The 16,225-nt window shown below is 42.0% G+C and overlaps 1 protein-coding gene across 1 annotated transcript; it reads left to right on the top strand.

The window, feature by feature from the left end:
* Nucleotides 1-1,694: 1,694 nt before the first annotated feature.
* Nucleotides 1,695-5,123, top strand: LOC117388827 (chymotrypsin B-like). Its single transcript, XM_033986373.2, has 7 exons — nucleotides 1,695-1,746; nucleotides 2,495-2,598; nucleotides 2,696-2,775; nucleotides 3,015-3,096; nucleotides 3,667-3,847; nucleotides 4,291-4,424; nucleotides 4,962-5,123. Exons 1-7 carry the CDS (start codon nucleotides 1,695-1,697, stop codon nucleotides 5,121-5,123), a joined length of 795 nt encoding a protein of 264 aa, XP_033842264.1.
* The last annotated feature ends 11,102 nt before the right edge of the window (nucleotides 5,124-16,225 follow it).

The raw sequence follows: 16,225 nt of genomic DNA, 5'->3' as shown, positions 1-16,225 counted from the left end.
GAAGGCCGGGTACTCTGCACTGCTATTTGGCCCGTAGGCTGCCACAACAGTGAGAGACCTGCCCCTGACCCAAAGGTGCAGGGACGCGACCCTCTTGTTCCCCGCAGTGAACTCCAACACAAGGTGGCTGAACTGTGGGGCAATGAGCAAGCCCACACCAGCTCGCCGCCTCTGCCCGCGGGAAATGCCAGAGAAATGGAGAGTCCAGCCCCTCTCAAGGAGTTGGGTTCTAGAGCCCAAGCTATGCGTGGAGGTGAGGCTGACTATATCTAGTCGGTAACGCTCAACCTCCCGCACAAGCTCCAGCTCCTTCCCCCCAGTGAGATGACATTCCATGTCCCCAGAGCTAGTCTCCATGTCCGGAGATCCGATCGTCGAGGCCCACAACTTCTACTGCCACCCAGATCTCTCTGCACCGGCCCCCTACGGATCCTCCTGCGGGTGGTGGGTCCACGTGAAGACGGCTCCATGTTGCTCCTTCGGGCTGAGCCTGGCCGGGCCCCGTGGGGAAAGGCCCAGCCACCAGGCGCTCGCTGTTGAGTACCCACCCCAGGCCTGGCTCCAGGATGGGGCCCCGGTAAGGCCGGTCCAGATGATGTAACTAGCTTTGATTGTTCTCTCGACATAAAGGGCTTCTGAACCGCTCTTAGTCTGACCCGTCCGCCTGGACCTGTTTGCCATGGGTGACCCTACCAGGGGCATGAAGCCCCCGACAACATAGCTCCCAGGATCATTCGGGTACTCAAACCCCTCCACCACGTTAAGGTGGTGGTTCAGGGAGTTTCTGTTTCTTAAAATAAATTAAAGCAATATCTTTCATTTAGAGAAAGATATTGTAAATCATCAATATTAAAGGTGCTCTATGTAACTTGAGCATTGTCTCCATGGAGATGTTTTTGTCTTGACTGAAAATTTACATAACACAATAAAGGTGCTGTACCTGATTTAAAAACAAATTTTAAACAGTTTGCAGTGGTCCAAAGTTATTCCACACTTACCTTATGCATTCAGAGTATCCTAATTATATATATTATCATGTTTTACAACTCTCAGACACTAGCATCCAAACCAAGCTCTTCCTGATTCTCGGACAATAAACACTTTATAATTACAGTACACAGCAGCTTATACAATATATCTGCACTGGGGCAAGACAAATTTTACTCAAATACATGGAAAAAACAAAACAAAAAACTTGTCTATTTCCATGGAGACATCCAGGCTAAATTACGGGTCAGATCTGTGGAGAGGCGACCCTGTTCACAGCATGTTTTGCCAGGTGTTTTGGTGCACCTGGAATTGAATATAGTCTGAAGCCAAAATTCCAGACAAAGCTCTTTGGAGACAAGCAAGTGATGGATGGACTTGCCAGAAAAGTTCTACAATGTGCCTATGAGTAAAATCCTCATTGAAAACACATAAACACCATGCATTTAAGCTGAATGCTGACACTACAGTTCTTGATCAAATGTACCATCTACATATCGACCAATGAGAGTGCAGCATTGGTGTGACTCCTGCACCTGTATGTTAAACTTATGGGAGCTGTACCATGATAAGCAGCTGGATCTATAGCACTGGAACAGCCTTTTCTGATTGGCTGAGGGTGCATATGGCGGAGCTCTCTGATTGGCCAAGAGCTGGGGGTTCGAGACATAAAAAGGGGTCTGGTTTAACAGTTGAGCATCGTCACAATGGCCTTCTTGTGGATCGTCTCCTGCCTCGCCTTCGTCAGCGCCGCCTACGGTGAGAGAGTGCCACAGCACGCAAAGGGTTAACAGGGGGAAGCAGTACCCTTAGACTAGTCAAGCAAAATATTACCACAAATATCTGACAATGGTTTAGTTCTGGTTTAGACTTGGGTTAGACCTGGTTTAGTCCTGGTTTAGTCCTGGTTATTCCTGCTTTAGTCCTGGTTTAGTTCTGTATTTTGCATGCCTTCTCTCTCCTCTGCATATGTAAAGAAGCTAGTCAGATGCATGCTGTTTTGGCTGAAATGCATTCTGTCTCTGGCCTTGACACTGGGCCAAACTACCTCTGAATATTTCAACAGTGGATTTTTTGGAGATTTGTGAGTTAATAAATCCATATTTTAGCTGAAGGCTCTGAATGATAAACAATGCAGCAAATCTCTATGAGTTTAACATTGTGCTACAAACAGATGCTCTGTTAGCACTGAGCTGCAGTCAGCTGTAGAAATCACAGTCTTCATATTGGCAAGTGTTTAGGCTTACGTGTAGGTGGTTTGAGATTTGTATCATAATTGTCCATCTGCAGTTTATTTTTTATACTGTAAAACCAACAACAACAACATAGAGAGTGTAGTGTATTAAAGTAATATGTAGCCTGTGCCCCTACAAGTTTTAAAAGAGTTACAATCACAACTGAACCTGGGTCATCAGAGTCTTCATAAGTATATGGATTCATGATTGGCTGCAGGTGCTGGGTTTTGGGTAGTTACCATTCAGATCATAAAGTAGCTGCATATTTGCAGGCTGCGGGACCCCTGCCATCCCCCCTGAGGTGACTGGCTACGCCCGCATCGTGAACGGAGAGGAGGCTGTGCCTCACTCCTGGCCCTGGCAGGTGTCCCTCCAGGTCAGACTCTACATTTATAACAAACTTATACTGTAAACATCACTGTTTATAACAATCAAAAACATACAAATCTAACTCTCTGTGTCTGTGCTCTCAGCAATCCAATGGTTTCCACTTCTGTGGTGGCTCCCTCATCAACGAGAACTGGGTTGTGACTGCTGCCCACTGCAACGTCAGGTCAGTCTGACAGGTTTTTCACATATCTATTTTAATTCACGTAGAAAATAAATTGAAACACATAGATGAAAAATATGAACTCTGGTCAATGACTTATCTGTACTGTCAGGAGATATTCAATATTTGTCCCAAAGACCTACACAATGACCCACTCACATGAATCTGTCCCAAGGCCTCTGTGGCTGCAGAACTTATGCACTGCTGTATTTTAATTGCATATGTGTCTTTGTGTTGATCAGAACTTACCACTATGTGATTGCTGGAGAGCACGACAAGGGCTATGGCTCCAGCGAGGTTGTCCAGAAGATCAAGCCCGCTAAAGTAAGGCTTGTTCTATAGCATCTTCATATACTTACTGAACAGATATTATGCAAAATAGACCTTTTTGAGCTTTTCACCAACCATTGCTTTATCACGAAAACATACCTGGAGCTGTATTTTGCTTCATCCACACTCTAGGCCCCATAAACACAAGCAATTTTGAAATTCCTAGTTTTGTGACATAACAATTCCAGAAGTCTCCTGATCTGTTTTTAAGTCAATAAACCAATGTCTGATTGTTTCTGCCTTAAATCACATATGTTACGTGTTTCTGCTGTGGGTCAGGATAAGCTGATTAAGTTGTTGAGTGTTAACTGAATAGTAATTGCCCCTAATGCCAGCAGATAGCTTTCTAACCCTAGGTCCCAGTATTGTTGAGTTTCAGATGACATCACAACATTCTATAGGCCAATAATATTTGATACAGATGAGGTCTAGAAACAAGAAGTCTAAAGGGTTAGGTATTCGAGCTTGCTTAAAGGCCAAAAAGATCCTGCAAATACTGCATTATATATGTTGTTTAGCTATTCTATTCATCTTACTCTAACCCGTGCCTTCTGTCTCCCAAAGGTGTTCACTCACCCCAACTGGAACCCCCGCACCATCAACAATGACATCGCCCTGATCAAGCTGTCCACCCCCATGCGCATGGGCAAGACTGTTTCCCCCGTGTGCATCGCCGAGTCCAGCGATGTCTTCAGCCCTGGCATGACCTGTGTGACCTCTGGATGGGGACTCACCCGCTATAACGGTGAGACTATAACAGGACTGAACCAGGACTAAAATACAGATATATGTGGTCTAAAACAGGGCTAAAGCAGGACTAAACCGGGACTAAACCAGGACTTAACCAGGACTAAACCAGGACTTAACCAACGTCTTCAGCTCTGGCACAGCCTGTGTAACCTCCAGCTGGAGACTCACTTGCTATGAGTGAGACTATATGTGTGAACCAGGACTAAACCAGGACTGAACCATGCCTAAACCAGGGCTAAAGCAAGACTTAAGCAAGACTGAACCAAAACTAAACCACAGCAAAACCAAGACCATTAACAAGGATGAAAGTAGGACTGAACCAGGACTTAACCATGCAATAAGAAATTATGTATGATGTTGTGCAGATAAAGTCCAGCAGATTTTGAGAGATCATTTTGCAGAAATGTGGACAAACGTAAATGTATTTGTGTATTATAGCTCCCAGCACCCCCAACAAGCTGCAGCAGGCCGCTCTGCCCCTTCTGTCCAATGACCAGTGCAAAAGACACTGGGGCAGCAGCATCTCCGATGTGATGATCTGCGCTGGAGCAGCTGGAGCCACCTCCTGCATGGTGAGGAAGCTATGTATACTATACTATCATATACTATACTATCATATACTATACTATACTATACTATACTATACTATACTATACTATCTATATTATATATATATACTATACTATACTATACTATACTATACTATACTATACTATACTATACTATACTATACTATACTATACTATACTATACTATACTATCTATATTATATATACTATACTATACTATACTATACTATACTATACTATACTATACTATACTATACTATACTATACTATACTATACTATACTGGAGCTGGAGCGACCTCCTGCATGATGAAAAGGCTATAATCTGTATTTTCAAGTCTGTACTATTTATACTATACTATACTGTACTGGAGCTTTACCACAAGGCAACTAACCTCGAGCTAGCATCATCTACACTCCTCAGTGTATGACAGAGCAGGTCCCTGGGGCTGCTTTTACTTTTTCATACATTTCTAAACATTATTTTCACTCAAAATATGATACTGATGCAAAGATTAAAAAGTCTGCATATTATGTCTCAGGGTGACTCTGGTGGCCCTCTGGTCTGTGAGAAGGACAATGCCTGGACCCTGGTGGGTATTGTGTCCTGGGGCAGCAGCAGATGCTCCACCTCCACCCCCGCTGTCTACGCCCGCGTCACCAAGCTCAGAGGGTGGGTGGACCAGACTCTGGCCGCCAACTAAACTTGGACCAGACACATTCAGAAGAGTGAGCGACAACACCTGAATCATGGCGACAGAAGGAAACGGAATAAAGTTTCAATAAGATCAAATATTACTCTTGTATTTGTCCTTATTAATTTTAAATGCAGACTTTTGGGAGCTTTCTACTGTGTTATAATGTACACTCATAAAAACATGCCTGAAGAGGTTTTATATGTCATCCCTGCATGTTTGAGTAATCTAGCGATCTCTCCTGGGCCCTATTCAAACCCTCCTTACAGTTAGCTGTAAAATCCTCAGCCCACAAGTCTATCTCAGCATTTTTTCATAAATATAAAAAAGAAGGATACAAAACAATACACTACAGCTTTGCAAACCTGAAGTAATGTGGAGCAGTATCATTAGTGGGATGCACATTGATTGTAACCGCATAGCACTCTGAAGGGTGAATGACTTAGCCAAGAGAGCAAAGGGAGGGGAGACTCAGAGAAACTTGTTAAACATAAATATGTTGTTTTCAGTGAATATAGCAATTTCGCAACAATAAAAGGTACATGGTGATCTAGATATCTTATGTGTTATAAGTGTAATATCCCACCTTGAAGCTTTGGGTGTCTTACAAGCCACTATATGTATCCAACGCTTTATTATTTTACTTCATTTCAATACACAAACTGTAGAATAAACACAAGAATATCCAAGATAAATAAGGATGTAAAGATGACTATTACAACTTGACCTTTATACAGTTAATTAATTGCAGCTTTGTTTATAGACATTTTTAAAACAACATGAATGTAATGTAGTTTCCTCATCAAAACACAGTTGGAGTTGTGTTTATTTTGAGTAATTTAGTGCTCAGAACACTTGGCCCCACTGCGCAACATCATGTTGCCACACTTCATGTGACTCATTCTGATCATTGGAGTGTTCCTAATGTCTTAACTATGATGCTAAAGGTAATAATTATAATGCATTTGATTTATACAGCGCTCTTAAGGACACTCAAAGACGTTTTACAGTGCATTCTTCATTCACTGCACACTACTGTTGTAGCCACAGCTGGGGTAGGCTGCCGCACTAACACACACACCACAGTCATATTAAGCAATGTAACCAGGACTAAGGTCTTGAAATGTTCGTATCGACCCGGTCTACGTGATCCTGGTATTTTTACTTCGCTATTGTGTCCATAACTCTCTAGTGTTAGCAACAGATATGATTTACAGAGCTGCTAAGTGCCAACGACCTGCTAAACCAGCGGTGCGGGTGGAAAGGTATGTTACCTTCAACAGTCTCGCTCCAGATTGGTTGACTTTGGTTGCTATGATACTCGCAATCAGAATTCCTAATATGGAACTTAGCTCCAATTTCACCCCTATACCTGCAAGCCTCAATGTCACACTTCATCCACTGCTTTATACAGTCTATGCTAAGGACACCACAATAGTTTTGTACAAGAGCCAGTGCTGATATTCCCAGAGGTCTCTCATCCAAGTATTAACCAGGCCCAGCCCTGCTTAGCTTCAGAGATGTGACAAGATTGGCACAGACATGGAGGACTGGACATATTCTCTCTACAGTGCCTTTAAGTGTTTGGGCTTTTATGAAAACTAAGGCTTTTACTCCAAAAACTTTAAACTAATGCATTATAAAAAATAAAATGGTGACAGTCTATGTTTCTTTCCCTTCAGCAGACATTAAATGCTTTCTACTATACTTTTTATACTTTCCAGGAATTAATTTCCCTCACAAATATCAAACAAATATAAAAATGAAACCGTTTGGCTCATCATTTTGAATATGCTCTTTAAAACTGGACATATTTATTCCATCACTCCTCTAGGTCAGCTCATTTGGAAGTTGCAAAGACGTTTTGTGAATGTAATTTCCAGTTTTTGATGGAAACTGAAAGATGCATGTGGACTTTGGCTTGGGGTTAATTCGGCATTCAGTAAAATGAGTTCTTTAGCTTGCACCAGTCTAACCTTGAAAAGCAGTGGGCGCAGCAGCACTCTGTGGATGTAATAAACAACAAAACTATTTTCACTTTGTCTCTGAATGTCTCTGAATTAAACACTTAGACTGAACAAAGCTCATTTGAATTTTGACAGACAGAACCCAGGAATTAGCCATTGTCACTGATGTCAAAGCTCAAAGAAATCCCATTATCTTTTTCTATTATATACAAAATAGTTTGAGGTCAGTGGAACATTTAAATATTTATTCAGACTTTTTCTCCCTGTCACTCCCTCTTTGTGACTGCACGCATCCCGGTAAATGTCACTACTGCACATCGCATCAGGTTTGTTAAGTTGCAATACCGCTTTAGTATATTTATGGAGAATTGTCATGTGTGAGCATAGGTGATATAGATTTGTCTAGGACAGAATCTTACAGCTGACCATAAAGAGGGTTCAAATAGAGCCGAACAGAGATCGCTAAATTGCTTGAACATGCATGGATGACATATAAATCCACTTGAAGCATGCTTTTAATTATGGAACAACATTATATAACATAGTAGAAAGCTCCAAAGTTGATTTTGCACAATACCCCTTCTTTAATATACATTTGGGCACATGTGAATTGCTATTACATAACTTAAAGGAGAACTATGTAACTTTTCTGTTGGAGCGTCCCCCAGCATAGTAAGTTGAATGAATGAGGCTTGAACTGATGACCCTTGTTTGGCTGGTAAGTAAATGCTTAAAGCCCCAGCGTGTAACATTTCAGCCAAAAAAATACAGAAAAAAAGCTTTCACTTCACTATACTTAAAACCTTTAAAAAATTGCATCCTTCCTGGCTTGCCGTTCCACAGACCTTACTCATAAAGGCAATGGGTCTGCCATCTGCTCATCTCCATGGAAAATCACTAATCCATTTTCTTCTGCTTATCCAGGGCCAGGTTGCAGGGGCAGCAGTCTAAGCAGGAACTACCAGACTTCCCCGCACCCCAGACACTTCCTCCAGCTCCTCCATTGGGACCCGAAGGCGTTCCCAGGCCAACATGTCCTGGGTCTTCCCCAAGGCCCCCTCCCAGTGGGACGTGCTCAGAACACCTCTCCAGGGAGGTGTCCAGCAGGCATCCGCAACAAATGCCCGGGCCACCTCAACTGGCTCCTCCCAACATGGAGGAGCAGCGGCTCTAGTCCCGTTTGACTGAGCTCCTCACTTCGACCACTTGTATCCACAAACATGTCCTTTCGGTCATTACTCAAAGCTCATGACTATAAGTGAGGGTAGGAACATAGATTGACTGGTAAATTGAGAACTTTACCTTTGGACTCAATTCCTTCTTCACCAAAACAGTCCAATACAGCAACTGCATCTACGCACACGCTGTAATGATCCAACTGTCAATCTCATGCTCCATTCTTCCCCTATGCAAGAGATACTTGAACCCACCCAGAGAGGGCAAACTAACTTTTTCTGGTTGAAAACTATGGTTTCGGATTTGGAGGAGGTCAATTAAGTTTATTTTTACCAAGCCCCAAATTATAACAGCAGTTGCCTCTTAGGGCTTAACAGAATCATTGATCTAAACAACAGGAAGTTAGAAAATTAACAGCGAAACAGACATTGGTCAATAACAAGAAAACAAGCAAATGGATAACTGTCCCAGAACATCCCCTGTCCTTAGACCCTCTTTCTCGGCAATGAAAAACTAAAAAAAAGCAGTGGGAAAAAGAGAAATCTCGAGTAGAACCACGGTGAAGAAGAGATCCACTCCATAGACTGAAACAGGACTGAACCTTGCAGGCTGCAGATGTGCATCCAGAGTAAATGTTGTTGACAGGAAAAGTAGGAGGAAGCAGAAGATAGAGGTCAGGTTACTTTCCCCAGCAGAGATGCTCTTAAGGCAGCATAGCTAAAACTGCAGGTTTTATTTCTGCTTCTAACTGGCCTTGCCATAAGCTCATTCAGAGAGGAACATTTTAAGCTTGTTCCTAAAAGTACAGACTGTGGGAGTCTCTTTAACATGGGCAGGAACTGATTCCATAACACAGGAGCTTGGTAAGTGAAAACTCTCCCTCCTACTGTGCTTTTAGACAATCTTGGAACCACCAATAGTTCAGCATTCTGTTTGGATGATAAGGTACGATAACATCTTGCAGATAGCATGGGGCCATGCCTTTTATGGCTTTATATGTCAGGAGGAGGACTTAAAATTGTATTCTAAACTCAACAGAAAGTCACTGAACTAGGACTAGAACTTTTTCTTTGAGTTTCTGCTAAGAAATTGGCTCCTGAATTTTGAACCAGTTGAAAGATTTTTATACAGCTTTTAGGAGCTTTTTTAGAACTTTTAACGTAGTCTTGATTGCGTGACTGCATGGCTACTTTTAGACAAGAGTTTTCTGATTTTGCCGATATTACGCAGGTGGAAAAAGGCTGTTTTACAGGCTTGGTTCATATGTGGTTTGAATGAGAGCTCATGGACAAATACATTTCTTTACAGTAGTGCCGGAGACTACGCTGACATTTTCCAGTGTGACTCTCTGGTCAGATAGAGAGTCTCGCATGCCTTTGGGGCCTAGAACAATGGCCTCTGTCTTTTTAGGATTAAGAAGCAGATAGTTAAGTGTCATCCAGGTTTTTATGTCCTTCACACAGGCACTAAGTCTACTCAAACAGTCTGATCTGATTTCATTGATAAGTACAGCTGAGTGTCATCAGTCCAATTGTCAGCAGTAATTTGTGACTTTAAGTAGCTCAGCTTCTGTGCTGTGGTGAGCTCTGAATCCTGATTTAAAAACTTCAAATAAATCAATAGCCTGTAGGTGGCAAGAAACCTGCTTAACTACAACTTTTTCAAGGACGTTTGAGACAAAGGGAAGATTAGAGATGAGTCTATAGATGGCTAAAAGATGAGGTTCAAGATTATGTTTTTTCAGAATATAATTAGAGGGAGGATTTCTTTGACGAGTGTGCTTGGTATAGGGTCTAAGTTGATGTTTTTTTGATGTGGGTCACTGGTGGGTTTATATGGGACCCTAGTTTTACAGCCTGGGCTTAGGAGTTACCTGCTGTTGTTTTTGTATACTTCTATTAGAATTGAATAATATCTGGTTTGGGCCTTCTGCAGAGCCTTCTTACAAGTCAATAGGCAGATTTTCCATACCTTTAGGGATTTTTCAGTGTGGGAGTGGTCTCTCTAATTTTCGGACCTTTTGTTTGAGTGAGCGTAGTTCTTCAATGCACCATGAGGAGGCATAACAGCCTTCTGTTTTAAGGAATCTACTATATCAAGAGTGGTTTTCAGGAAGTGTATAGATCTGACAACAAACTCGTCACTTGTATTTGGACCAAAGCTGTTTTCAGCAGGGTCACATTGCATGTCCCTAAATATTGACTCTATTATTTCTTTGAACTTGAAAAGAGTGTTTTCAGATATTGTTTTTGTTTGTTTTTTTCTCATATAGTTTTATTCTGAGGAGCAGGATAATCTTTAAGGATAAACTGAAAGGTAATTTGAAAATGGTTTGATAACATTTGGTTTTCAGGGAGGACATTTAGGTCACTGATCTCTACACCATATGTTAGAACAAGATCCAGGGTGTGCTTGTGACTGAGGGTTGGTTTATTCACATAAAACTGATACCATCTAGTAGGGCACTGAAGGCATTACCAAGGCGGCTGCTATTGTCAAAGTGTATGTTAAAATCTCCAACTATAACAATCCTTTCCCAAAGTCAGAGAATTCAGTCAAAAACTCTGAATATGGACCAGGAGGTCGGTGGATTATTATCAATAAAATAGCTTTCTTTTTGGTTTCTTCAATCTGGACAAGTGATTGACAGTGTATTGTGTATTGCAAGTGTATTGTTAGTCTTACTGTTATAGTACTGTGATTTTACTGTCTTTCTTATTCTGTAAATCACTTTATATTACCTTGTATACAAATTGTGCTATACAAATAAACTTGCCTTGCCTTGCCTAGTCTTAGCACTGAGCAGTAAACTGGAGTGTGAATGACACACCACCACCTCAGCCTGAGCTCCAGGCACTCTAAAAAGTCAAGTGACTAGGTGGAGTAGACTCATTTAGTCTAACATAGTCATTTTGCAGGAGCCAAGCTTCAGTTAGAGCTAGAAGATCTAGGTTGGTCACCAAAGAACTCAATTACTAAAAGAGATTTGGAGGAAAGGGATTTAATGTTTAGCAGTCCACATTTTACATGCTTATCAATTTGTTTGTTAATGGCACAAGTCAGTATTTTTATTAGGTTTTGTGGTCTGACACCTGTAATAGCATTCTTATAACATGGCTTATTGTTGTTTTTTGAATGAGGGCCACACAGTCTCTATCTGCCCTTAGTCTGAACATTTGACAGTGCAGAAACAGAGCCGATTTGCACTTGGCTGCAAACTGCCCAGTTCCTGCTGCGGGTCCTGGTTCAATGAAGCCATCAGGACAACATAATCAGAAAACAGCAGAGATGAGATCCTGTGGTTCCCAAACCAGACCCCCTCCAGCCCATGCACATAGAAATTCTGTCCATAAAAACAATGAACAGAACCAGTGACAAAGAGCAGCCCTGGTGGAGTCCAACATACACTGGAAACAGGTCTGACTTACTGCCCGCAATGCGAACACAGCTCCTGCTTCAAACAGCCCTCAGCAAAGGACCCCATACTCCCAGAGCACCCCCAAACAGACACCACAAGGGATACAGTCAAATGTGTTCTCCAGATCCACATGTGGACTGGTTGGGCAAACTCCCATGAACCCTTACGCACTCGATGGGATGAAAACCACACTGCTCCTCCTGAATCCAAGGTTCGACTATTGGTCAGATTCTCCTCTCCAGTCCCTGGAGCAGACCATACTGGGGAGGCTGAGGATTGTGATTCCCCTGCAGTTGGAACACACAATGCTTTCTTATACAGGGACTACCACCCCGATCTGCCAGTCCAGAGGTACTGTTCCCAATCACCACACAATGCTGCAGCTCCACAACATCCAGAGACTTCAGCCAGGGTGATGGATGAGTCCACCTCCAAGTCCTCAGTCTCTGCTTACTCCTCAGAAGATGTGATGGTGGGATTGAGGAGATCCTCAAAGTATTCTTTTCCCTGTCCATCAACATCCCCAGTCGAGGTTAGCAGCTCTCCACCCACACTGTTAACGGTGTTGGTGAAGCACTGCTTCCCCCTTCTGAGGCGTTGGACAGTTTGCCAGAATCTCTTTGAGCCGATAGTCCTCCCAACCCCTAGTTCTGTCCAGCTTCCTCCTCCACCAGCGGATCCAAATCACAACCAGGTGGTGACAGCTATGTCCCTCTCTTCACCTCTTCAGCCGAGTGTTCAAGACACGTTGCGCAAGGTTAACGATGATCGAATTTGACACAACAACAAATTCGATCATTGACCTCCGACCTAGGGTGTTCTGGTGCCACATGCATTGATGGACACCCTTGTGCTTGAACATACTGGACAAACTGTGTCTAGCACAGAAGTCCAATAACAGAACATTGTCTGGGTTCAGATCAAGGGGGCTGTTCTGCCCGATCACCACTCCCCAGGTGTCACTGTCATTACCCACGAAGGAGTTGAAGTCCCCCAGTAGAAGTCTCAATTAGTCTAGCAGCCTTTCCAGGGACCCCTAGAAGGCCAAGTACTCGGCACTACTGTTTGGCTTGTAGGCTGACACAGCAATGAGAGACTTGTCTCTGACCAAAGCTGCAGGGATGTAACCCTCTCATTCACCGAGGTAAACTCAAACACATGGCACCTGACAAGCCCACACCAGCTCCTCTCCCCGCAGGCAACACCAAAGAAGAGTCTCCTCTTCTTTGGTGTTGCCTGTCCCCTCTCAAGAAATTGGGTCCCAGAGCCCAAGCTGTGCGTGGAGTCAGTGAGGCCGACTATATCTAGTCGGTAATGTTCAACCTCCTGCACAAGCTCAGGTTCCTTCCTTCCAGTGAGGTGACACTCCATGTCCCCAGAGCCAGTTTCCTTGTTCGGAGATCTGGTCATCAAGGCCCCCGCCTTCATCTGCCACCCAGACTTGCTGACGAGCACTTACCCCAAGCCTGGCTCAAGAGTGGTGTTCCGGTAACGCCAATCTGAGTGATGTAAGTGGCTTTGATTCCATGGAAATATTATTATTAAATGTATGGATTTAACTTTCTACCTCCATTGAATCTTGAGGGAGAATGGCCACTATCAAAAAGTTACACACTGTTGCTTAAAAATGAAATCCTTGTTTCTGTTGTGATAATAGTTTTTAAGAATATTTTAGAATTCTTGTCCAAAATGATTCCAGCTCAACTGAAATTATTTTGGCAGTGTTCCATGTTGACCATGCACTACTTCATATGTTTTCTGTTTCTATGAGCAATTTTAAATGATACCAGATTGTAGAGTCACCTTCATTCACTTATAATTCTTGGTGTTTCTTCCTATTAACTCAATATCTTACTGTGAAATGAAATGAAATGAAATTAGGTTGTTTGTTCTGTTTCTGGCACAGAGCGCGGCTTCAAACTCGCTGAAGGTCAGTGAATGTGGCATCTGTCATTTTCCACAAACATCTCCAAATTAAAATTAAAAAAAAATCTGAATGCCAAAGAAATACAGCTATTAATACAGCTATTTGTCCTTAACACATTTTACCAAAAAGCTGCAGACCATGACAAGAAAGAATTCTGCAACAAGAATCTGTCCACATTTTCACAAGTTAAATTTGATGGTTAAAACTCCAGTGTGTAACTTTTTAACCAAAGAACGCATTAAAATTAAAGGATGTTGCTTTTTTTTTTTTAAATTGCACTTAGAAAAACATGCATCCTTATTGTGAGTGGGTTTGCATCTCCACAAACCTGACTCTTATTTGACCTGGAGGAGGCCTTTCTTCTTGTCTATTGAAATGTCATTCCTTTGGCTATGATATTCCACTGTATGGCATAAAATGTATTCATCTCCATGGAGAATGTTTTTCAATTGACTTTTCCGGAATAATTTTGTCATAAAACCTCAGTTTTAGCAAACACAGATAACAAAACTCAACTTGATTAGCCAACAAATAAATAACATGTAATATAAATAACATGTTTTATCATAAATATATACTTCTATGTCACTTTTCAAATCAGTAGTAATCTTACTTTTACATAACTTAAACAGTAAGACACTCAAGTTTGCCAAAAATGCACTTATTACACTTAATTATAAAAATGAGTGGGAAGGATGTATTGGCAGAAGGTTTAAGCTCCCAATAAGCTCCAATATTCCTTTTCAATTAAAGAGCCTTGTGCAGATCATAAACCAACTCCGCATCCAAGTAAGTCTGGTGGCCTGTGCAGCAATGTGATTACATATACTGGCATGAAAACAACTATATTAAAGGAACTCTAGTAATCTGCCTGTCTCCATGGAGATATTATTGCTTTGCCTGTTCCACACTTTGGAAGTAAACTCATCTATCTTTCACTCATTTCATTATTGATTTTGTTGCTGAAAAATACCTTGAAAAACATGCCTACGAGTGGTCTCGCTTTTCAACAGATCTAACCTGTATGTTGGACTGGTGGGGTTATTGACTGTTTCCATGGTCATAGGTAAGTTTAATGCCAAACTCTGAAACATCCCAAGCAAAGCAATATCTCCATGGAGAAAAGCAGGTGGCTGACTCACCAGAAAAGTTGTATAGTTCACCTGTAAATATAACAAGAATTAATCCACTAGGTTTGTGTGCATTTACACTTGTCTTGATTTGGTCTTAGTTTGAGCCCAGTTGTTACAGGGCCCCACAAGACCGAAGGTGCGTTCTTCCATTTTCCTTGTAAAAGAGGACGTGGGTCTCTGTTAGTGATCTGTTTACCCTGGATGCTGTCCTCTTTACATATTCAGTGCCTCTGCTTCAGAGCATTAGATACAGTTATGTCATGGCAACATGACCCCAGATATTTTTAAAAACAGATATTGCTTTAACTTGATTAAAAAACATCACAGTCCGTTCAGTGATGACGCAATTGTTCCATTTTTATTCTGGTCACCAGTATTCATTCATTACTTATTTTAGCCTATTTCATTTGTTACTGCATTCATGCGTTCAAGAGTAGAAATTACAAATACCAAGGACTCATGTACGCTGCATACATGGCATCAAAAGCTGAGAGATTTCCACCGTCTATTAAACCAAAAATAGTTTCTGAAGTTAGAACACTGCCTATTGCAAATTCCAAGGGCCAGTGCTGATTTTATCATTTATAACTAACCACATGGCTGCCCAAATAAAACAGATAGCAACAAGAGATTGGCAGAATGCATCTGCCTCACCTTGCTCACTGACCACTGAGGCACACAGATCCACGGCACGATTGAGTACGCAGTTGGAAGTGGTGTTTGTAGAGTGTACAGCAGGTTAGCTGTCGACCCCTTTATTCATTCAATGTAAAAATGTTTCACAGGATCACAAGATACTTTCACAGGATCACAAGATACTTTCACAGGATCACAAGATACTTTCACAGGATCACAAGATATTTTACAAATCAGAGTGTGGACGCAAGACAATTTTCTCCAGCTTCAAACAAGACTGGAGTCATAGTCTTTGGCCCATAGAAACATACATAAAGTGTCAGCATTCACCTCCAGTCTCTTGCTCTAAAACCTTCAGGCTAGAAATCTAGGGCTAATAATGGACTCAGACTTGTCCTTTAACAGCCACATTAAATCAATAATATCTGCAGCTTTTTACCATCTAAAAAATATATCTTGGAAAAATTAAAGGTATACTGTCAAAACCAGACTTAGAGAGACTTATCCATGCATTTGTTTCCAGTAGGTTAGACTACTTTAATGGCCTGCTCACTGGCCTCTCCAAATGACCGTTCGACAACTGCAGTACATCCAGAACCCTTCTGCTCAGGTCCTGACTAGAACTAGGAAGTACGAGCACATAAGTCCTGTGCTCAGGTCTCTGCACTGGCTCCTGTGGCTCAGAGAATAGACTTTAAAACAGCTCTGCTTGTGTATAAGTCTCTCCATGGTCTAGCACCAAAGTACATCTCCCACATGTTAGTGCCATATGAACCATCTCACACTCTGAGGACTTCAAGGACCAGCCTCCTGCTGGTGCCCAGAGTTAGGACTAAACATGGGGAATCAGTGTT

The sequence above is a fragment of the Periophthalmus magnuspinnatus genome, chromosome 3, assembly GCF_009829125.3.
Source record: "Periophthalmus magnuspinnatus isolate fPerMag1 chromosome 3, fPerMag1.2.pri, whole genome shotgun sequence".
Lineage (NCBI taxonomy): Eukaryota > Metazoa > Chordata > Actinopteri > Gobiiformes > Gobiidae > Periophthalmus > Periophthalmus magnuspinnatus.
This window is presented reverse-complemented; position numbering and strand designations above follow the sequence as displayed.

What these genes read in the sequence shown, in the direction of transcription:
- LOC117388827 (XM_033986373.2), top strand. Translation starts at nt 1,695, where the DNA reads ATGGCCTTCTTGTGGATCGTCTCCTGCCTCGCCTTCGTCAGCGCCGCC. An exon ending in CCTGGCAGGTGTCCCTCCAG is followed by an intron (nt 2,599 to 2,695) that starts GTCAGACTCTAC and finishes CTGTGCTCTCAG; the next exon opens with CAATCCAATGGTTTCCACTT. An exon ending in GCTGCCCACTGCAACGTCAG is followed by an intron (nt 2,776 to 3,014) that starts GTCAGTCTGACA and finishes TGTGTTGATCAG; the next exon opens with AACTTACCACTATGTGATTG.